The sequence below is a fragment of the Magnolia sinica genome, chromosome 13 (assembly GCF_029962835.1).
Source record: "Magnolia sinica isolate HGM2019 chromosome 13, MsV1, whole genome shotgun sequence".
Classification (NCBI taxonomy): domain Eukaryota; kingdom Viridiplantae; phylum Streptophyta; class Magnoliopsida; order Magnoliales; family Magnoliaceae; genus Magnolia; species Magnolia sinica.
In genome coordinates this window covers 39,566,128-39,589,924 of record NC_080585.1, presented here as the reverse complement: position 1 = coordinate 39,589,924, position 23,797 = coordinate 39,566,128, and the positions used below count along the sequence as shown (strand labels likewise).

The following is a 23,797-nucleotide window of genomic DNA, read 5'->3' as shown; positions in this document are numbered from 1 at the left end:
GGCCTGTATCGTCCGATGCAGTACAATACACCCCATAGCATACTTTTGTTGGGCCTGGCCAATATGCTTAACAATACCGTTATTCATAACCTTGATTATACACAAAAAACTCCCATCCTGACTATTCCAGGCATTAGTGTCTTGACTTGACTACACAAGTTAAAAGCTTAATGTTCAAATTTTCGTTCAAAATATTCAGAAATTATGCAAGGAGATCATAAGGAGAAGAAACAGGTCAACTAGGTAGTGCTCACCAAGTTCTCTGCCCCTGGAAGGTTTCCTCTTTTAGCAAGACTAATGGCCAGCTCCAGATTGTTTAACTGTAAACAGATAAAAATTTCTAGAAGAAAGAAAGATAAAAATAAAAATTTTAAGGAATAAAACTGAATTTGATGTGATAGCACAAAGAGAATCAAGCTCATAGACATACCTGGCCACTGACAAAAGGTACGAGTGTTACTTCATTGACAGTAGCAAGAAGAACCTGCCCTCGTCTATTGACAGCATAAAAGCCTCCTACAGATGAAGCTTCTGCAGTCAAAAATATAGGATCTGGACTAATTCGATTTCTGTAAACTGCAGTAGCCGTCTCGAGGTCATACACAAATAGAAGCCCAAGCTTTGTGATCACATATATCAAATTGTACTTATTGGATATCTGCAAAAATTACAAGTAGGTGGTTTAGTATTGATACTGCTGAACATGGTCCAAATGTTATGGGTACACATGAGTACCTGCATTGCCACTGGGAAGTCATCAGCAAAATCTGGAGGGAAGAAAAGATCTGCTTGTTTCTTTGTGAAACCAGGTTTACCTGGTGAAGAATTCAAAAGGATTAGTACCACAAAACATCAATATGACTAGAAGGCGGTGTGTCCAAACAACTGAAAGAACACATAAGATTTGAAATGTAAACTCCAAGCTGCATAGCAACAGCAATTATCTAGATGTCAACACAATTGTGTTTATTTGCCTCCATCAATAAAATTGATGGCTGCACTTCACACAGGAGCTTAAAAGGCAAAAGATAACCAATATCAATCACATAGAATAGAAAACCATCTGTGCCATTTGTGGTTCTAAAGGAGGAAGACAGCCAATGGCATAAAATATATAGATGTGATCAATACAAGGAGCAAACCTGGCTGAGCACCAAGTTCAATCACATGTAACTTTGACGCAATCTGTCCTGCATTGGTGGTCTTTGAAGCAAAGGCAATAAGAATGGAAGGGTTTTCATTTCCAGCAACCTGTGCAAACCATGAAGATCATTTTTTTTTTTTTTTTAAAAAGCATCAAACCAAGTCAAACAACAGCAAACTGAACAATATATGGATAGGATATGTTGGTATCCAAGCTGATAAACAAAATGAAGGAAAGGCCCACACTTTTAGTGAAGCAAATGATGAAGCATGTGCTTCAAGAGCTTGACTACGCTGCTGATCGACAGAAAAAAGCTGCATATTCCCCTTCACCAGCTGTGGCCTCTACAAGCAAAATCGGAAGACAAAACAGAAGAATTAGAAACATAAAAATTTTCAAGGTTATAATGTAAAGGGATAGAATTTATTTTCAACTACTACTGAATTCAATTCTAATCACTTCCATGATTGAAGGAAACAAAAGATGCTGAGGAAGTAGGCTATCTGTGCCAGAATAATATGAAGCAGAAAGTGGCATCACACGATGATCTTATTAAATAATCTAAAAGCAAAGATAACAAACCATGGTAAGATCAAGCTCCTGGTAAACGAGCTCAGTACTCTAAGGTGCATGGAAACAAACACAAAAGAATCTCTCCAGCAATAAAACTATATGATCAACAAATTCATCGAATGTAATTTACAAAGTTAAAATCAGCTTATGCAACACGTGCTAATCGACAACTGGGACAGGTGCAATCTGGCTGGAGCTGGCAGTACACTTTGATGGCAGGAAGATTCAATGAAAGGTTTTGGTCCCACTACAGAATCTGAAATCAGCTCCCACTACTAGCTACTACTACCACTTCTCTTAAGCTCCACCGATTTGTACTATTCATAGTTGTTAACATGTGATATTCGAGAAACAAAAGAGAGCAATGCAAGAGATTGAATGATGGAGTGTGAGAGGATGCATTATCCCTCTCACAATGGTTTTATCTATAATAGCTGGTTACAGGAGATGAGAACACCATAAAATGAGCATAAGAGGTACAAACACAATAGATGCAAATAAAATTCTCATAGTATGGTGCTCTGTAGGAACATACAACTCCAATACTATAAAACTTTTAACATAATACATTCTCAACACTCCCCCTCAAGCTGGAGCATTAGAATCCATATCCCACATGCCCAACTTCCCAAAGTATCAGAACAACAAGTGCACATCACTTCACTATTCAATTATTGTTTTTCCAATCACATGGGATGGATATCTATAGCAAATGCCATGACATCACTGTTGGATTATCCCTTTCCCAATCATCATGGGATGGATCATCTACATTAGGTGCCATGACATCGCTGTTAGATATTCACCTTCCCAATCATCATGGGATGGTTCATCTACAGTAGGTGCCATGACATCACTGTTAGATTATCTCTTCCCCTGTCAAGATGAGAATCATGAGATGATTCACCCAAAGCATATGTAGGGAAAACACTGTTTGGTCATCGTTTTCCCAGTTGTCATGATATGGACCGTCTTAAACAGGTGACATGATGGGAATGTTAGATTATCACTTTCCTAGGCATCATGGGATGGATCTACAACAGGTGCCACAACATCAAACACTAAGAGGACAGCACCTTCTGGACAATGTATGGATAAAGAATGGATAATGTTTAGATGATGTTTGGATTGTGGCATTTGCATCGGAGATCATGACATGATGGCAGCAATTGATGGCGCGCTGGTGTTGTGATTCATATTACAGAAATAAAAGAGAGTAATGAAAGAGATTGAATGATAGAGAATGAGAGGATGAATTTTCCCTCTAATAATGGTTTATCTAGAATAGATGATTACAAGAGACAAGAAGACAATAACTGTGAATGAGATCCTCCAATTATGGTGCTCCACAGGAACATATAAAAATATGACTCTTTAGAACTTCTAACATACAACATTTTCAACAAATGGTTATGAGGATTGATATTGACACCCACCCTACTGGTAAGTACACCTTTCCACTTATGGTAAGCAAATAGTATAGCTCTGTACTATTATATATCCATATTACCAGACATAAAAGGTTGTATTCATTAATCAAGGAGGGTAAGTAACTAGTGGCTCCTGCAGATTAAATTAGAGTACTGTTGAAAACTAATTTTTTATAAACATAATCACCGAAGAAGTAAAATTTCATACATTATCAAGCATAACTACAAATTTAACATTTGTAACATTCTATCAGACAAGTGTTTCCTAAGTGCTGTAACCTCTTTTTTATGTACAACAGATCTTTTATCAAAGAGTGAAACTAGAACAGCACAAAGGGTGCACAAAGGTGTGCTGTAATAGCCATTACAGGGCTGTATCGGCCATTGCATATGGTAACGGTGCCAACCATTTGGGCGAATGGTCTTCACCATAGGTTTGCTCCCTATAGGTGAGGGTTCGATTCCCCTCCTTGGCTTTACCCGATACACGTGGTTGGGGGTGATTGCGTGTATCCGCAGGGATTAGTCTCACTTCAAAAAAGAGGTGGGGATACCCTGTGTCTTCAAAAAAAAAAACGGTGCCAACCATAATGCATTATGGGGTCGTAACAGAAGAAATGAACCATAAGAGCCTAAATTGCCCTGTACCGATACAGGTTTTTGTCATTTTTTCCTGAGAGAGAGAGAGAGAGAGAGTAACAGCCGTTACGGCCTGTATCATAATGGCGACAATGGTGGCCATTATGGCCACCGTTACTGCTACAGCACACTGCACACCTTGCTCCGGATAAAGTGAGAAGCATGCCTAATGCAGTCCTGTTTGTTATGAATCCCCAATGGATGCGGCTACAGTGAAACCAGAGATCAAGAGCAACCAAAATCATCATGGGATAACCTGTCCACACATCCTTGCAAGCATCTTGTAATAGATTAGTGATGGCCAGCGAAAATGATGGAATCTGTGAGCAACTTAACAGGAATCGGATCGGTTTCCTTCAGCCAAGAAAAAGTCAGATGAGATCCTCAAGGCTAAGAGAAATCAAATCAAATTCACTATGAAGGAAAATCCTTATTATAACTTATTTATAGAGAAAGTTTGCTTAAACCTTGAGCTAACTTAACAATAAAGTAAGCCCTAACTAAACCACTAAGCAAGCCCATATAAATCTTAATTAACCCAAGTTTAACAAAACAGAAAAATAACAACTAATAACATCTATGAATCACTGGTGGGTATGATCTTTGTGCAAGACCAATCCGGCAATGTGGTCCACTCCTTACGTGATCTTAGACTTCAAGCATGGCTACATCAAACTCCCCCCTCCCCCCTTAATGATGGAGCCAAATGCATCTGATCAGCATCATTTGCATGGAATGGTATTGTAAATCATGCCACTTCTGCTTTTGCTTCTTCCTTACTCCATGAACCGGGCTTTTACCTTTCACTTACAATCCACATATGATGGATTGTCAATCATGGCATTGTCCCTCAGTCTCAGTAGGCATCCAGTAGTTGCAGTGTCATCCTCATTGCAGCTAGCCTCTGATCTATGCATTCCAACTGTCATTGGATAGAGACCAATGCATCCATATCAACTTTGGCCATCTCCTTAAATTCTGTCGATATGATTGTCAAATCATCACCATCTTTCACATAGACATTAGAATCAATGGTAGGTTCATGGTATTCATCATCATGGATTGCAACAATCTCAAGCAGTTCTTCTTTTGAATCTCTGTATTCAACAGTTAATAGTCAATGTGATCTTCTAGTTGATCTTGACGATAAATGATGTTTTCAATCTTTTCATCATATTATTTCACTTGTTCAAGCATGATTTTTAGTATTCACGAACATATCCATCTACATCATTGATCTGTGCATGGCCACATGGGTACCTTTCAGATCAACCAGAAGCAATAACGGTCCTAGGATCTCCATGGAAACTGCTTTTATACCACTCGACACAGTCCCATTTGCAATGAATCCTTGATGTGGACGGCTGTTGTAAAAGCAGAGATGAACGGCAACTGAAATTGTTGGGAGACAACCTGTCTATGCATCACTACAAGTGCCTCGGCAACAGGTCGGTGATGGCTCACAAAATCAATGGATTCCACAAGCAATTCAGTGGGAATCAGGTGAACAGGACCCTACTATTCCTCACATAAGTATGTTCAAACATGCGAGCACCTGAGTCTATATGTGTGTGTGCGTGCGTGTGTGTGTGTGTGCCGAACATCAACTCCGTGCATTTGATGGATCCCCTTTAAATGATGGGATATCCCAAAAATCAGCCATATACGAAACTCAGGTGGGCCATACCATCTAAAATCATGTGAAGACATGCCTAAACAATAAAAAAGCACTTGGTGGGGCCCATCTAAAATTTGGATGCATCTGGAACTTGGTCTGACCCGTCATCCAAGTGGGACACACATAATGGATGGGCTGGATTTGTGAATCACACCTTGGTGGGCCCAACAAATGATTATGAATGTTTTAATGAGAGGGTAACCCCTCTCAACTTTTGTACGTGGTGTGGCCCACAAAAGTCATCGATTGACTTGATTTTTAAGCCCGAGGCCCACCATGGAATGATGCATCTGACTGATGGGGTAGATTTTTGACACGCATCATGGTGGGGCCCACACAGCTTGACCTCATGGGAAGTTCCCATGAGCTCGACCGCATGGAACCATTTCCCATGCATATATATATATGGGAAATGGTACTACGAGGTCGACTATTCCTCACATAAGCATGTTCAAACATGCGAGCACCTAAGTCTATATATGTATATATGTACACACACACACACACACACACACACACACATATATGAGAAATGGTTCTATGCAGTCATGCTCATGGGAACTTCCCACGAGATCGAGCTGTGTGGGCCCCAACATGATGTGTGTCAAACATTAACACCATGCATTTATGGGTCCCCTTTAAATTATGGGATATCCCAAAAATCAGCTGTACACAGAACCCAAGTGGGCCATACCATCTAAAATCATATGAAGACATGCCTAAAACATTTAAAAGCACTTGGTGGAGCCCAGATGAAATTTGGATGCGTCTGAAACTTGGTGTGACCCCTCATCCAAGTGGGACACACATAATGGATGGGCTGGATTTGTGAACCACATCTCGGTGGGCCCAAAAAACGATTATGAATGTTTTAATGGGAGGATAACCCCTATCAACTTTTGTATGTGGTGTGGCCCACACAAGTCATGGATTGACTTGATTTTTAAGCCTGAGGCCCACCATGGAATGGTGCATCTGACTGATGGGGTAGATGTTCGACACGCATCACGGTGGGGCCCACACAACTCGACCTCATTCATATATATATATATATATATATAGGAAATGGTACTATGAGGTACTCTGAGGTGGAGTTGTGTGGGCCCCACCATGATGTGTGTCAAACATCAACACCGTGCATTTGATGGGTCCCCTTAAGGTTATGGGATATCCAAAAAATCAGCCGTATATGGAATTCGGGTGGGCCATACATACCATCTAAAACCATGTGAAGACATGCCTAAAACATATAAAAGCACTTGGTGGATCACACCTGAGTTTTGGATGCGCATGAAACTTGATCACTATGAGGTCGACCTCATGGGAACTTCCCATGAGGTCGAGCTGTGTGGAGCCCACCATGATGTGTGTCGAACATCAACATCGTGCATTTGATGGGTCACCTTTAGGTTATGGGATATCCCAAAAATCAGCCCTATACGGAACTCAAGTGGCCCATATCATCTAAAACCATGTGAAGACATGCCTAAAACATATAAAATCACTTGGTGGGGCCCACCTGAGTTTTGAATGTGAGTGAAATTTGGTATGACCTCTCATCCTAGTGGGACACGCACAATGGATGGGCTGGATTTGTGAACCACATCTCTGCGGGCCCAATAAATGATTATCAAGATTTTAATGGGAGAATAACCCCTCCCAACTTTTGTATGTGGTGTGGCCCATCCAAATAATGGATTAACTTGATTTTTAAGAACGTGGGCCACCGTGGAATGGTACATCTGACTAATGGTGTTGATGTTCGACACACATCATGGTGGGCCCCACACAACTCGACCTCATGGGAACTTCCCATGAGGTCGAGGTGTGTGGGCCCCACCATGATGTGTGTCAAACGTCAACACCGTGCATTTTATGGGTCCCCGTAAGGTTATGGGATATCCAAAAAATCAGCCGTATATGGAATTCAGGTGGGCCATACCATCTAAAACCATGTGAAGACATGCCTAAAACATATAAAAGCACTTGGTGGCTCCCACTTGAGTTTTGGATGCTCATGAAACTTGGTCTGACCCCTCATCCAAGTAGGACACAATGGATGGGCTGGATTTGTGAACCACATCTCAGTCGGCCCAATAAATGATTATGAATGTTTTAATGGAGGGTAACTCCTCTCAACTGTTGTATGTGGTGTAGCCCATCCAAGTCATGGGTTGACTTGATTTTTAAGCCTGTGGCCTACCATGGAATGGTGCATCTGGCTGATGGGGTAGATTTTTGACACACCTCATAGTACCATTTCCCTACATATGTGTGTGTGTAGGGAATTGGTACTATAAGGTCGACCTCAATGGAACTTCCCATGAGGTCAAGTAGTGTGGGCCCCACTGTGATGTGTGTCGAACATCTACACCGTGCATTTGATGAGTCCCCTTTAGGTTATGGGATATCCCAAACATCAGCCGTATATGGAACTCAAGTGGGCCATACCATCTAAAACTATGTGAAGACATGCCTCATACATATAAAAGAACTTGGTGGGGCCCATCTGAGCTTTGGATGCGGCTGAAACTTGGTTGACCCCTCATCCAAGTGGGAAACACAGAATGAATGGGCTGGATTTGTGAAGCATATCTAAATGGGCCCAATAAATGATTATAAATGTTTTAATGGGAGGGTAACCCCTCTCAACTGTTGAATGTGGTGTGGCCCACCCAAGTGATGGATTGACTTGATTTTTAATCCCGTGGCCCACCATGGAATGGTGCATCTGGCTGATGGGGTTGATGTTCGACACACATCATGATGGGGCCCACACAGCTCGACCTCATGGGAAGTTCCCATGAGGTCGACCTCATAGTACCATTTTTCATATACGTATGCACACGCGCGCACACGCACACACATTTGTAGAGGCATGCTCACCTGCGCACCTGTGCACATGCACACCTTTGCACATGCGTTGTGGGCACAAAATCCGAACGGTCCATGTGATGCAGCCCCCCATGAAACCACCAGGTACCAATTTTCACCCTGATCAAAACTCTGGTGGGCCATAGCAAAGAAATGCAAATCAAGGGAGGAAAGTGTTGTCTTCTGCCATGGCCCACCGAAGTTTTAGATCAGTGTTAAAGTTGGGCCCTGGGGGTTTCATGGGGTGCTGCATCACATGGACTGTTCGGATTTTGGGCTCACATCACGTGTGATGAGTTCTCAAAAATTCTCACGAGAACCCGTGAGAAGTGGTGCATAGCTGAGCATTGGGCTACATGTGTGTGTGTGTGTGTGTGTGTGTGTGTGTGTGTGTGTGTAAAATGCTCTAACACCACACCCAATCTTGATGAGAAATACTTGCAAACAAAGCATTTCAATAGAAAGAGCTCTCCTGATAAAGCTAATTGTTACTTAAGTTCTTAAAGTCAAAATTATCATCATTTTTTCGCTGTTATTGTTCCCCTGGGTATGCAATCAGAAAAACCTGAATAAATTCCAAAAAATCTGCAATCCAGAAGCAAATGCCACAATATAGATGTGATGAACAGTGTACAATCAAGAGATTATGTCATGTCAACATTTACTTCTCAATTTGTTCCTCTATGTTCAAGATGGATCATATTCTGGAACTGAAGCGACAATTGTGCTATTTAAACTCAGAAGTTGATATAGGAAGGAATGCTGCAGTTAGCATCAGCATATGATTAATCCCCTATGGTGGGACTGACCCATGGACATAAGTTGGTTTGTGGATGAGCCCAGCTGACTAAAGCCAATCCAGAACAACTGTGATTTTTGGAAGCACATCTTCCATGTCATTCCCCTTTAAATTAATGTGATGGGCTAAGCTAACAACATAAACTTGTGGAATGCTAAGGCTTGCTATGAAAAAAGAAAAAAAAACCAACAAAACAAAAAAATCTAGGTAACAGACATGGCATCATCACATACCTCGGGTGCACCAGGAGCAATTCCGATCAAGACAAGCCACTTTTCAGACGGATCACAGCGATAGTTAATTATTTGGTTATTTATCAGATTAGCTGTTCTATCAAACATCTTTATAGGCTCCGAATCACCTGCATATAAGTTAAAAGTGCTGTAAATTTTACAGCCAGCAATTCAACAACATAATGGAAGTTCCTAACTGAAATATAAATTGATCTATCAAAAAAGAAAAGCGAGAAACTGAACGAAGTTCAAGAAACACAACCCTTGTACAAAAAGAAAATTGCATTATTACCTTCTATTGACCAATGATACACTGATGTTTGTGTGACCAGCCCCAACATCTTTGGGGTGATCCACTTCCAAAACACAACCTGTGAATATAACAATGTGGCATGGAAACTAATTGAGAAACGAAACAGCCTATGAAACAAATAGAACAGTGAGCTAATAAAGTTTAAAGTGGATGAGATTATCACCTGCTCAGGCATCTGATGTGATTTCATTTTTGCCTTCATCTCAATGTTGAATATTTGTAGGTGGTCCTGAGTAGTTCCTGGAAGTTGAGCTTCAAACAGAATGTCACAGTTTACTCGTCAGATATGAGATGCAACAACGAAGATGCTCGCCACAACAAGCACAAAGAAACAGACGCATTCAATAGCCGACGCCAAATAGCTGGGACAATACTAAATAATGATAAGACATGCATTCCATGAAAAGTCATGACAACCATTTATCAGATAGAGATTGAACAAATTAGCTCCAAAATAAGGAATAGGCAAGAATATACAAAATAAATGGCAGGAGGAAAAAGAAAAAAAATAGACGGGACATTCATTTCTGGATAGAATTATTTCCTAAGTAGTGAACTACTAAGAGTCAAAGGACCAGCAGGGTACAAGAAAAAACTATAGTGGACAAACAGAATTAGTATAGGATGTGATCAAGAAATAAAGAACAAGTTCAGAGAAGAATAGCAGACAGAGCTAAGAAAAGAAAAGTGTTCAAATCAATAGCTTTCTAAAGAGAGAAAGAGAAGAAGAAAAGAAGTAAACTGACAAAGAGTTTTGTGAGAGTTCCATCTCACCACTCTAAACTTGTCATTCATAATAAATAGTGCCATGAGGGAGTGCAATAATATGACACTCACACACATTCTCAAGTCCCCCTCAAGCTAGAGCACATATATCACACATACCTAGCTGGGACAATGTATAACAAAAACAAGAACTGATGCCTTGGTGAATGGTGAGAATATCTGCCAAGTCGAAAATATGAGCAAACAAGGGGAGTACACAACAACTTGGAGGGGACTTTTGCCTTAACAAAGTGACAACCAACTTCGATACTTCTGTTCCTCTTATGGAAGACAACATTAGAGGCAATATGACTTGCACCCAAGGTATTCCGTGACGGCCAGCACCATTACCTTTATAATACGGGCTTTAACAGCCGTTACAGCCCCCATAATGACCATTACAGTCTTTTTTTATAATTGAAAAAAAAAATGCTGAAAGGCCTGTATCAGCCCCTTAATGGACCATTACGGCCTTTATGGGGGGTGTAACGGAGCATTACGGAGGTTGTAACAGCCGTTACGGGCCATTTTTTCCATAACGGCCGTTACAACCCCATAACATGTAACAGTTGCCACTGTTACCGTTATGTAACAGCTGTTACGGCACACCATGCTTGCAGCATGATTATCACATTGTATTGGAATAGGCTGCAGAACATCAAATCCCATTTCCAAAAGAAGAGATTGAAGCTAAGCAATCTCGCAGTGGCAAAAGCCATGACATGTTATTCAGCTTCACAGACGAGTGAGCAACCACTTCTGTTTTTTGCTTTTCCAAAATTCTATGATCGTTTGAAGAACCCAATCAAGTGGCATCACAATAACCACTTATAATGATATTTCCATGATTGGAAGGCCTCTTCCAGGAGCAGAATTTAAGTAATGAAGAATCCAAAAAATGGCCTTGAGATGGTGAGAGCACAAAGCATGAATTGGCTGGTTACACTGACAGCATATGAACGATTGGGACATGTTATAGCCAAGTTGATGAGCTTGCCACCCAAACAACATTATATATCAGGATCACTACGGGCTCTAATGGTGCTATTGGTAGGTTGCGCAAGAAAGGGCAAAGGAAAAGAAAAGGAGACTTGGAGCTAAAGATTTGGTAGCCGGGGAGGGTTCATCTTGCTCAGGCAGTTGAAAATGATTATAGGCACTAGAATATCAGAGGCTTGGTAATAAGGCCAAAATCCTTGCGGCCCAAGAGGTGGTTCAAGGTAACAAGGTTGATGTTTTGTTATTCGATATCTGCTCTGATGGTCAGGCAAACAAGCACATGGATGATCTGGAGGGATTCTTACTGTCTGGATTTCCTCATCTCTGTGTGTGGTTGATTTAGTGGAGGGTTATTGGTCCTTCTCAATGTTGTTTAGGCCAATCCAAGGGTGTTTGAGTTGTGGAGCCTATCAGCAATAGACGGCAGAATCACAACAGCAAGAGACCAGAGCTTTGGTCTAAGTTGCAAGATTTTTGCACACGAAGAACCGCTCAAGGTGACGCTTTGCAAAGTTCATTGACAGATAAGAGATGATAAATCTATTCTTCAGGGAGCTAAGTATTCATGGTCTAATAGCTACAGATGAGTAGACTTGACAGATTATAGTCGATGTTAGATGCAAAGAATTGTTCCCCGCAGCAGACATTAAGGCCCTGCCAAAGCCCACCCTGACCACAGGCCCATCTGTCTCTCTCCAGGGATGGAATTCTGGGGCCCAAGGCCGTTCCGCTTTGAGAATATGTGGATGGTACAACCAACCTTCTTCCAGTCAGTCAAATCATGGGAGTCCTTCAAAGTGTCTAGCTTGGTTGGAAAGAAGCTCTTTTCAAATTCACAGATGCTCAGAATCAAACTGAGGGAGCGGAACAAGGCAACAATCAATGACACTACACTGGAGAGTCCAAAGAAAAGTTAATGCTAGCAGAAGACAGTCTAGACAAATTTGAGGAAGATCGACCTATATCCCAAGAAGAAAGAGTTCGATCAGAGAGCTTCAGACCAGTGTTTTAAATAGCGAATAGCGTATAGCGTAGCACTCACCCCTGTGAAGCATGAGGCATAAGCTACATATCGTATAGTGTAAGCTACACACTACTAGATTTTTATTCAAGGTTGCACTTGGTTACTATCTATGGTTACTATAATTAGGTCGGAAATTACAATCAATTAATTGGTGGATTGGATGTTCTCGCATGTGACAAGTTGGCGGGAAGGAAATGGAATGATGTGGGAGTAGATACACAACCATTGTTCTCATTTCTCAGCTATATCTATTGAATGGGAAAAAAGAAAGTAAAGACAACCGTCCCAAGAAATGCTCTTGATAGGCCTAGTTGCTTCTGTTGGGAACTTTACAACACACAAGCCATGAATGCACAACAAGATATGGGCCATCGATCAAGTAGAGATCACTGTGGGAATGCCTTATTCTAGGACCCAACCCAGGAATTTCATGTATCAGGTCTGGATCCTCTAATCCCAGACCCAACCAATCAAATATTTGGACCGACATATTTTGACTTCTTTTTTTTTTTTCTTTTTTTTTTGAAAAGTGTCGATTCTATTGATAAGAGGAACAGATTACAAAAGAAGTGAGAATTCAGCCCACTAAGATAGCGAGCAAATTACCCACCAAAAAAAGACAAATTACAACCCTTTAGAGAAGCAACATTAGAGGCCCATTCCACCAAGAGAAATTTCACCCTGTTGACTAGAAATTCTGTCAAGTTTGAAATATCCCTGAAACATCTCCCATTTCTTTCTTCCCAAACTGTCCACCAAATAGCGAGGAGGGACATTCTCCAAATCTCGTTTCTTTGGTTTACTAAATCAGTACCTTGCCACGCTGAGAGCAAACTCTCAGTGGAATCAGGGAAAGACCAAAAAATACCAAATAGAGGGAGGATAGCTGCCCATATATAACCGACGAGCGGGCAATGAATGAAAAGATGATGGACAGATTCTGCATTAGCCATGCAACACAAACAAACATTGGTGAGGACCATGCCCCTTTTCCTCAAGTTATCGATTGTCAGGACCTTCTTCATTGCAACTAGCCACCCCAACACTGTTATCTTGGGAGGGACTTTGACCCAACCTAAATTTTAATATGGTAATTCAAGGGAGAAAATCCAAACCCGATTAGTAAATTGGTTAGTTCCGGACTCCCCTTAACCAACCAGATCCATTTCCACCCTTATTTGAAACATGTGATGAGGTTTCAATTTATTAAGTTGTTTATCCCTCTCTATTCCAATATTCTTGCCAGCATCCATTCTAGCGATTTGGATAACTAAATTTCACTAATTCCATAACCGTATTGCATCATTTGGTATTAAGCAATTGATCATTGGCAAATTTCAACATTTCCTAATAGCTTTAAAAGGAGTAAATAAGAAGAGTTTGAACAAGTAACCCAATTAATCCACGCACTGATAGTTATCAATTCACACATGCAATGGGTGACCTCACTAATCAAGTGACAAAGATCCAGCGTAAAAGGAATCTGAAGACCAAAGGTGGAGCAGAAGAACACAACTGGGAAGGTCCACATCATGGTCCTAACCAACATTGGTGAGGACACCAATGATTGAATTCTTCAATTGTTGAAATGTGACAGAGAACATGAGATAAAGCTAGAAATTCCAAAATTTCAAAGTCATTTGTATGTGAACGACTTCATTGAATGACTAAGAAAGACAGAAAAGGCATTCGAGTACAAGGAAATCGCAAACAATCGAAAGGTTAAATTAGCATCCAGTCTTTTAAATAGCGAATAGCATGTAGCATAGCGTTCACCCCTTTGAAGCGTGAGGCATAAGCTACATAGCTAGATTTCAAATGAAGGTTGTGCTTGATTGCACCAATTTCATGATACTTTGCATCAAATTAGGCTGATTAATCATGAAATTTTGCAAAATTTCATGATATTTGGTGCAATTAAACACAACCTAAAGTAACAGGAAAGGGCAATGATTAAGTATAAAGGTAAAGAAAGAGCAACGAAAGTGATTTAATATCGTTATTTATATTATTTTACTAAAAGCATTGAAAATATTAATTAATTTTTATTGAAAATAGAAAAATGTAACAAATAATTGAAAACCTTAAATCATTTTAATGTTGTAGTGAAAAATAATTTGTAATGTGAGCTACGTAGTGCATAGCATAGTCTATGTAGCATGTAGCATATGTAGATTCTCTTTTAGTGAATATAAATTATCATGTAGCATAGGCTACACGCGACTTAAGCTATTTTCATGAGCTGCGTGGCATAAGCTACATGGTACATAGGGTAGCTATTTAAAACACTGTTAGTAGCCATAAAGTTTTCCATTCACGTGTTAGCAAGGTGGGATGATCTCCAAGCCAAACAAATCCGTCAAAGTAAGGAGAAAGTAACTCTTTGCAAAAGGTGAAGAAGAAAATTAAAAAGGAAATCCTTACCCACAACTTATGCCCATGACTTCTATAAAGGATGTCACAATCAACATCAAGTGAATAAATTAAAAAATGAAGACAATCATGGGACTATTGCACCCAAGACGAGACAAGGCATCATTCCTTTAAATGCTTTAAATGTGGATAACCAAGACAGTGTTCTTTCGAATGCCCTTTACATCAGTTTGTAGTTAAAATGAACCGATGTTTTAAATAGCGGTAGTGTGTTGCATAGCGTTCAGCCCTCTGTAGCGTGTAGCGTAAATAGCGTAGCGTTTAGCATAAGCTACACGATACTTCTATTTTTTAACTTAAAATAATATATATATATATATGATAAATAGTGAGGGAAAAACCAAAAAATATAAAAATGCCTAAAAAATTTTAAAGTGTAAGCATGTTCAAAATAACACACATCCACCCATACCCACACCTCATAGGGCCCCACATGTGCCACACCATAGAAAACAATGCATATCCACACCCATATACAACTCATAGTGGACCCCATGTGGGCCACACCATAGAAAATAATGCATACCACCCATACAAACACCACCTCAAAAAAATGGGGAAAAAAAAAAATTTTGCGACAAACTCTATCCTATAAATATTGCATGGTAATTGGGATTTTGAAAAGAAAAGAAATGAAAAAAAAAAATTTTAAATTAAATAATAACTAACAAATCTTCATTCTTAATGAAAAGGAACTCATTAAGGGGCACGAACATACCTCTTGCAGGCTCAAGAAGAGATTTAATCAATCAAAATTTTGAAATTTACAACTTCATGGCCGTACGGATGCAGAAAGGGGGAAATCTGATTTCTCCTTCGTTTCATCTCCATTGTTCTTCTAAATACAGCAAATAGACCTTCTTGCGATCTCCAGTGATCGGCCAAAATATCCCCTTCAATAGCCTTTTGGATCGATAGATTCGAAGAAGTGGAGGAGAAGTTGTGTTGGAGGCTAGGGTTTGAAAGAGGGGTTTTCGAAAACCCTCTTTTGAACTCTTTTTCTTTTCACTTAAGTTTTTAAGTTATCTTTATGGTGTGAATTCAACACATGTTTTTATAAAGAAACACCATTGTTTAAAGTTAGAAACAATAAAGCAATTTTGGTTTCAATTTTACATTATAAGATTTGTTATAATATGAGTCTTACATCATTTTAAATACATAAAACTTTAAAAAAAAAAAAGAAAGTGTAACCTAGTGTACGCTACCTACACTACACACTATGCAGCTATAACATACGCTATGACCCCAGTAACGTACACTACAAGGGATTTGCACTATTTGAGTACGCTGCATAGCGCTACGGCAACACTACACTACATAGCATACACTACGAGCACTATTTAATACACTGAAGTGAACTTCACTGAGGAAGAATAATATGTCGAAGACGTCAACAGTCGTATGCAAACAAGTAAACATGAGAACATGCATATGATAATGAGACACAACCTGTGCAAGATGTAATAAATGTGTATCGAGATAGTGGGGAGACATTAGTTAGCCGGTAACCAATGTTATCAAATCGCATATGCCATCGTATGCAACTAGCATATGTTGTTCACATATGCCATTGCATGATAGCATATGCGATTGCATATTGCTCTGGCATTCTTTTTTTTGAAAAAATTAAAAAATATGTAGAAAAAAGAGGAAATTTTTGGAAAAAAAAATCTAAAAAATTAGGAAAAACTATGCCTAATTACTACAAGTGATTGGATTGGGTTCTTTTACCTATTTCATTGTAGTTTGAGTGTTTGAGACTATTATTAAACCATTTATACAATAAGTTATATTTAATCACTTATATTATATTTTCATAAATTTTAACAAAACAAACAATATATTATATTAAGAGAGAAATAATTATTAAAAACTTCGAACATAGAAATTTCATTGATAAATGATAACTTGAACAACTTATAAGTTACAAGTTATAACTTAATTTACAAATACAATTTACAATTTACTATTAAAAATAAAAAAATAAAAAATAAAAAAAATAAAAAAAAAAACAAAACAAAACAAAACAAAACAAAAAAACAACAACAACAACAACAAAAAAAAAAAAGAAGCACTTGTAAAGTATGCCATTGCATATGGAGTATGCGATCACATACTTAACCGATGTTATTGACGATTTGAGCAAATTGATGAGAAGCAATAGTGGCAGCACAATATCTTTTGCACCAACTACACTTCTTGTGAGAAATACACAATTTTGGTAGATGAGGGAAGCAATGAAAACATATCTCACAAAAAATGGTATATAATTGTAACTTAAAGAATATAAGCATCCACATTCATACAAGATCCATTGGTTCAAGAAATGAGGTAAAGTCTCCGTTAACTCTAAGTTCTTAGTTTCCTTTCCTATTGGATCAACATACAAGGGTAAGGTGTAGTGCAACATAGCCCCCATGGATGCATACTAAATTTTATTGGGAGAACATGGTTGTCTGACCGAGATATGGTGTATTGGACTTGGGCGAACACCTATTTCTTCATTAAGGATGGTGTTAATATCAGGTTACGGCCGATTACATAGCTTCCAATGCACAAATCCGATAAAGAGGAGCAAAGGTGCTTCAGTATACAGAAGTTTGGAAAAGTGAGCAAAAGAAGATGCGGAAGGAGTATATTAAAGAGAGCAAAGCCAATTTCCAATAAGCTAGAAGCAAAAATCACCAATAGAAACATAAAAAAGACAACTTGGTCATGGTTTTCTCATGCAAGAAACTTCTCACAAGCTCAAGTTTAAGAACATTGGTCCATGCTTAGTAAAGGGGAAGTAATGTAACAATGCCTATGAGATCGAGTTACCACATGCTTTAGATATCTCGCCAACTTTGAACCTAGCTGATTTATTGGAGTACCATGGTAAGTGCCTGACATGCATGACAAAATTATTGCTGATATAAACAAACAACTCCTAAAGGAAAAGATGAAGTTGAATAAGTGTTGCACATGAAGACTCCTAACACCTGAGGAGGCTAATACAAGTATTGCTTTGTGAAATGGAAGAACAAGCCCCATTTTGAATGAATGTGGATCACAGGTGATGAATTGTACAAACTGGGATTGGACCACTACTACTTTATGAAGCATCTAACTCATCAAGTCAAGTTCTTTCCAACCCTAAGGGAATGGTGTAGGCCCAAGTGTCAAGACCCACCATAGAGCCTAATGCGTGCACAATTTTGGGTTATATGATGTTAGTTTTGGGGACTAAATTTCAAAGACTACCATTAACTATTTTTGGAGGATTACAAGTGCTGATTTGAAGATTGCAGCTGTTGACTTGGAGATTCTTTGAAGATTTTGGGGATGAATTTCTAGATCAACTTATACTACTTTTGGGCAATTACAATTTGACCAAATCTCTATAGATAGAGTTGTTGCTATCTCAGGTAGATTAGATTGATTTGAAATCAACTAGTAGTTGGAAAACCTTAATTAAATATTCAAAGGGATTTTAGAGCGTGTCTTTTAGGGTCTATAAAAGGGGTTGTTCTAGTAAGTAGAAGGCATTACATTTTCTGAGTTTTGTGAGATTTTACGTAAGAATTTGTAAGTGAAGAAGTTTCAATTTAGTAATTTGTTATCCACCTCTATTCCAATATCATTGTGGTGTTTGTTTGTCCACTCAAGCAATTAGGGTGTTGAAATCTCACTGTAGATAACAGCATTGCATCACTAAGAGGAGAAGAGGCCTCACTACACACATGCCACATGGAACATGCGCAAAATCCAAGACACTCATTTAGTGGGCCCACCATGAACATTCCTTGACCATGGATGTCACGCCGATTAATTAACAGTCAGCTCTAATGCACGTTTCCTGAATTCTATGGCACCATATTCCTGTGTTTTACTGCTTATTGCTGGATTGCCATGGTTGGTGATTTGGAGTAGAGGTCACTCTATATTTGTGGATAGTTTGCAGGATATTATCTCTATCACTCTCATTTCAAGGTTGTAATCAATTGTCAAATTTCATCCATATTGACTATACATCAAATGCATCTAATTTTCTAACCATCCATTTTTTCAGAATAGTGAAATCAATGATGGCCACACCCAACAGTCCATGAGTTCTGAAGGCAGGGTCAACTTCCAGATCTAATAGGTAGGGCAGAAGATTCAATTGAAGATTGGTAATGGTCAAGGCATAGAAGGCCTATTCACTATAATGTAATGGGAAGTCTTCAAATTGGAAGACAACTGCCATGTGCTATTTTTTGGGGCATATCCAGAGAGAGAGAGAGAGAGAGGGATTTTTTATGATAAAGTCACCCCCTTTTTAACCTCAAAATAGGGTATTAAATCCATGATTCTCGATTGAGCTATGGAGAAGCCGGAAATCATATGATTTTTATTTTATTTTTTTTGTTATGATGCCAAGGTGTCCCCACCACATTTTGAAGGTGAGACTATTCCCTGTGGATGCACACAATCATCCGCAAACCATGTGCATCAAGTAATCCAGGGGATTATCATTCGATGATGCTAAGGTGTGACTTATATTATATTCAGCTAGTAGTTCTTGCTTTGGGCTTGCTTGTCCTTGACACTGTTTTTGTTTTTGTTTCTTTCTTTAGTCTTTTGTTGCTATTTGTTTTTGTGCTCGTGCAGGATAGGATAACGAGAGGGTCACCTCTGCAGCTGGCCTCAAGCTTGTCCCTTTTTCATTTCATTAGGTTTAAACGAATGGTCATCTCTCATAAAGAAAAAAGACTTCAAATTAGATTATGCCCCCAAGAACATGGTACAAGATCAAATATGAACCCAAAAAAATAGAGCAATAAAACCTAACTCATGGATGAGTTTGCAATAAAAACCAAAGGAGTGTGAGATGATTTGATGAACCTTTCAGCGCAAGAATTCTGGTGTTGGGATTCATCAAAGCCGAGTCTGCAGTGATTGGCCTTCTCAATGGCTGCATCGGCATGCTCATATCAATAATGACAACACTGTTCTGTGGTGCAGTCTCCCGAACGCAGATGTACTTCTCCGATTCCATGGTTACATGTGTAAACGTAATAAATTGCGGATTTATTCCAAGACTTGTCAACTGCATCAACCAAATCAAACTCAAAACACAATTCAAAATTTTCACTCCACATTTGCCAGATACATGTTTGATCAAATACATTTGATTCATAACTCTCCAGAACTGAAGAATTTCAAATGAAGAGCAACAATCATAACATTATGCTACTCAAGTATAAGACAATCGAATCTTCCGGTCAAGATCGGAGCATCACAAGTGAGATTAGTTTCGCTGAATTTAATGCATCACATGTTCAATGAAATGCATTTGAATTGGAACTCCGGAATCACAATATCTCGAATTTCTCATAGCAGATTTGACATCAATAGTTAGATCGTGATCTCTCCGGCAGATCTATATAGATCAACAACAAATCAACCGAAAAATCGATGAAAAAAAAGATAAATTCTCAATAATTGAGATGCAATTTTACAAAATCAATGGAAATGAGAGAAAAAAGAGAGGAAGAGAAAAGAGAGAGGAAGGGAACTGACTGTCAAGGCCTCTTTCATGGTGATTGGAGCGCTGGCAGCAGCCATGGCGTCTAGATCGAAGCTTTTTCTTCCGGAAGCTGGATTTAGAGAGGACGGGAAACCTCCGAGCAAGGGTTTTCAATACCGGATGCGGTATTGGAAAACCGCTGGTGGTTTTCGATCGATCGATGGAGAGAGAGAGAGAGAGAGAGAGAGAGAGAGAGAGAGTGAAGGGAGCGGGTTTTTTCCTATCGCTTCTCCCCTTTGGGTTTCCTTCGAATGGAGATTCGATTCAATGCGCACGCCATGGAATGCCGAGGAGCAGATGTCTAAAAACTGGTACGTGCTTAATTGATACTCTGGCGGAGTGTGATGGTTCATACTCATGCACTCAGCAATTGTAGACGTGGAGCATGTGTGACGGAAATTAAGTCGTTAGAATCTTCGGACCTTTGTAGATAAGTTTTTTTATTAAAAAAACAACTTATTTAGCTAATTTTATCTCTCAATCGGTTACATTTTCCGGTTGAATTAGAGCCGCCCATTATTCTTTATCTTAGCCATCCATTATATGTCTGCTAGACATGTATTTATTAGACTGATTCGTAGATATATTTTTACTTTTTATAATTCAATAAAGCATTCCCACTAATTGGACGGTTTAGATTTAGATAAATATGTTCCATATGTATGAATGGCTATGCATGAGTATGAACCACTATGCATATTCAGAGTATCAAAAGTTTTCCTTGAGAATAAGTGGCCTGGTTCCATTTAAACTAGTTGAGGCCCATTAATTGGACAGATTATGCCCTTGCGTGATTCTTTCCAGGGGTGCCCCCCTTAGTGGGCCCACCCAATGAAGAGAGCGGATTAGGTGCGTCCCCCGCCTCACCCAAGATGGTGGGTTGGGCCATCTTGATGCATGTATTTTATATCCACGGCGGTTTTGGGAGATCATTTTAGACCACGGGCCCAAAACTGAAGCAGATCTAAGAGTAAAGTGAACCATATCATAGGAAAAATAGTAGGGATTTACCATTAATGGACCACAAAAGTGTTAGGTCAAGCTTATATTTGATTTCTCCCTTCATCCCGGTTAATGTGACCTCATCAATAGGTTCGATGGCAAATAACATGATGGAAACATTGCGGTGAGCCCTGGAAAGATTTTAGGCATTGAATCACTATTATTTCCTATAAGTATGGTCGACTAGAATTGGATTTTCTTCATTTTTGGTCTCATGCCTTAAAATAATCCGGTAAAATAGATGGACAAAGTAGATATAGAATACATGCATCAAGGTGGGCCCCACAGTAAGGGCCACATCGTCTTTGAGTGAAGCCGGGGCCACACCTAATCCTTCCTCCCCAGAGGAACGGCCCTTGATTATGGGTTTAGAACATATTCCTCTTCTAGCCAAAATCAAACCTTTTGCATGGAGGAATAAACAGTCACAGGCAATAGATCTTCCATTCTTTCTTATCCCCTGAATGATGGAATTTTCTCCGATTAAGTGATGTGAGGGGAGAGGGGACTAAGGCCACTCATTCATAGTGATAGGTTGGTAGTAGAAACCCCCTTGAGCTAGGGAGGAAACACTTATCATTTATCATTTGCAACTCAAATACATGAGTTAGAATGATACTCCTATGATGTAAACGTAAATTATTCATGCCATGCTTTTGTGAGCCCTACTTTGTTGAATATGAACATTTAGGTAGTTGAATAATTGTTAGAGGCGGTGAAATAACTTGCAAGTAGTGTAAGTATAAATGGGTATTGGGCCACTTGTAGAGGCCCACGTACCCATACACAGCTTAGACGCATTTTGTAATTATATAAAATTAGGGGACGGGGTTTGCAACATGCAACTCTTAACCTCTCTTTCCCATCCCTCTATTTCTTTGGGTTATTATATATCTCTGGGATTGGAAATTTTTCATGGTATCAGAGTCACATAAGTACTTGATCTAATCTTTTTCTTCTATCCCCTAATTCTCCAAGAACTCACCGTGTGATTGAAAAAGAAGATCTGTTGTAGTTGGTTTGAATGTGTAAGGGATTGTTTGGAGAGAGGAGACAGTGTATACAAACCGTCTAGAAGCAGTGTATTGGAGAAAGGAGGCATTGTGCGGAATCCACCATTGGAGGCCGACTTCCTTCCTCATTCGTTGTCACGCCACACCACATCGAGTCTATCCGAGTCTAGGTTCGTTTGGACCCTCTTAAGCTCCCAAACAAGAAGAAGGAGAAGATAGCCGAAAGACAAAAAGAAAGAAAAAAAAAACCATAAAGGGAGAGAGAGGGTGATGTTGCTCGTTGTGTTGCACCGACTCGACTCGCCCAAGCCACAGGTTGGGTCTGGGCGTGTCTGGCCGAGCTTTGTCTCAATCCAAAGACCGTTGGATTGCAATGGAAGGCAGAGAGAGAGAGAGAGAGAGAGAGAGAGAGAGAGAGAACGGGGAGTGGCTATTGCACCAACATGAGTCAGGCAAGGTCCATTGGTGCTGCTGTACCTTTAGCAGATGAAAAGTGAGAGAAAGTAGGAGAGAAAGAAGGAAAGAAGAGAAAGGAGAGTAGGAGAAGGAAGATGAGGTTGTTTGAGCGTGATGGTGCGGCACCATGTCAAGTCAAGTCGCGATTGTGACTCGGACCGAGTCTGGACCATTTGAGTCACGCTGACTCACCGAGATAGATGGGTTTTGGTCTACTCCAGCAACCCCCGCTGGCATGATGGTGATATCCAAGAAGATCAGGAAGGGAAGAAGAAAGAAGAGGAAGGGAAGAAGAAAGGACAGGAGAAGAAAAGGAGAGAGGGAGAGAGAGGTGGCTGCTGAGTCGAGTGGGGTCGACCCACTAGGCTAAGATCGGCCTAAGTTGCATGTGGGTCTAGCCACATCCAAGCTGTGTAGGGACTTGAGAATAAGAGAGAAAAGAGGGAATAAGAGGCTATGTGTGGTGGTCGTTTGCCGCACTAGCTTGACTCAGCAGAGTCAAGGAGTCAAGGAGTTGAGTCGGGATCGAGTCAAGGTTGTTTTGGTCTAACACGTTGTGGCAGTCCAGGCCTTCTCACGGGATCGGACTAAGTCCTGCGAACCAGTCAACTTAGGTATACCAACTTCTAATTTTTATACATTTGAATTGTCAAAATCAAATTATCGTTATTTTTATTATTGTTAGAAATTATTATTAGACGCTATTAATTCTACTACTTAATTGTTAGTATCAGATATTAACATTTATCATTATTAATATTATTCTTATTTTGTCATTAGTATATTATTGATTATAAGATTAGTGTTGTTAGTATTTACTGACAATAATTACTTATTATTACTTCATTTATAATATTACTATAAATTA

The 23,797-nt window shown here is 39.5% G+C and overlaps 1 protein-coding gene across 1 annotated transcript in view; it reads right to left on the bottom strand.

Moving 5' to 3' along the window:
• The window catches only part of LOC131223637 (clathrin heavy chain 2-like), a 35,901-nt gene extending 15,204 nt beyond the window's left edge, over positions 1–20,697 (bottom strand). Inside the window, exons 1-10 of the mRNA XM_058219089.1 lie at positions 20,452–20,697; positions 19,774–19,978; positions 9,847–9,935; positions 9,663–9,741; positions 9,371–9,498; positions 1,390–1,488; positions 1,143–1,251; positions 736–815; positions 431–658; positions 255–320 (exon numbers count right to left, since the gene is read on the bottom strand). Coding sequence (XP_058075072.1) covers positions 255–320; positions 431–658; positions 736–815; positions 1,143–1,251; positions 1,390–1,488; positions 9,371–9,498; positions 9,663–9,741; positions 9,847–9,935; positions 19,774–19,978; positions 20,452–20,496 — 1,128 coding nt within the window. The 5' untranslated portion in view covers positions 20,497–20,697. The remainder of the gene's footprint in view (positions 1–254; positions 321–430; positions 659–735; positions 816–1,142; positions 1,252–1,389; positions 1,489–9,370; positions 9,499–9,662; positions 9,742–9,846; positions 9,936–19,773; positions 19,979–20,451) is intronic.
• Between the last annotated feature and the right edge of the window lie 3,100 nt (positions 20,698–23,797).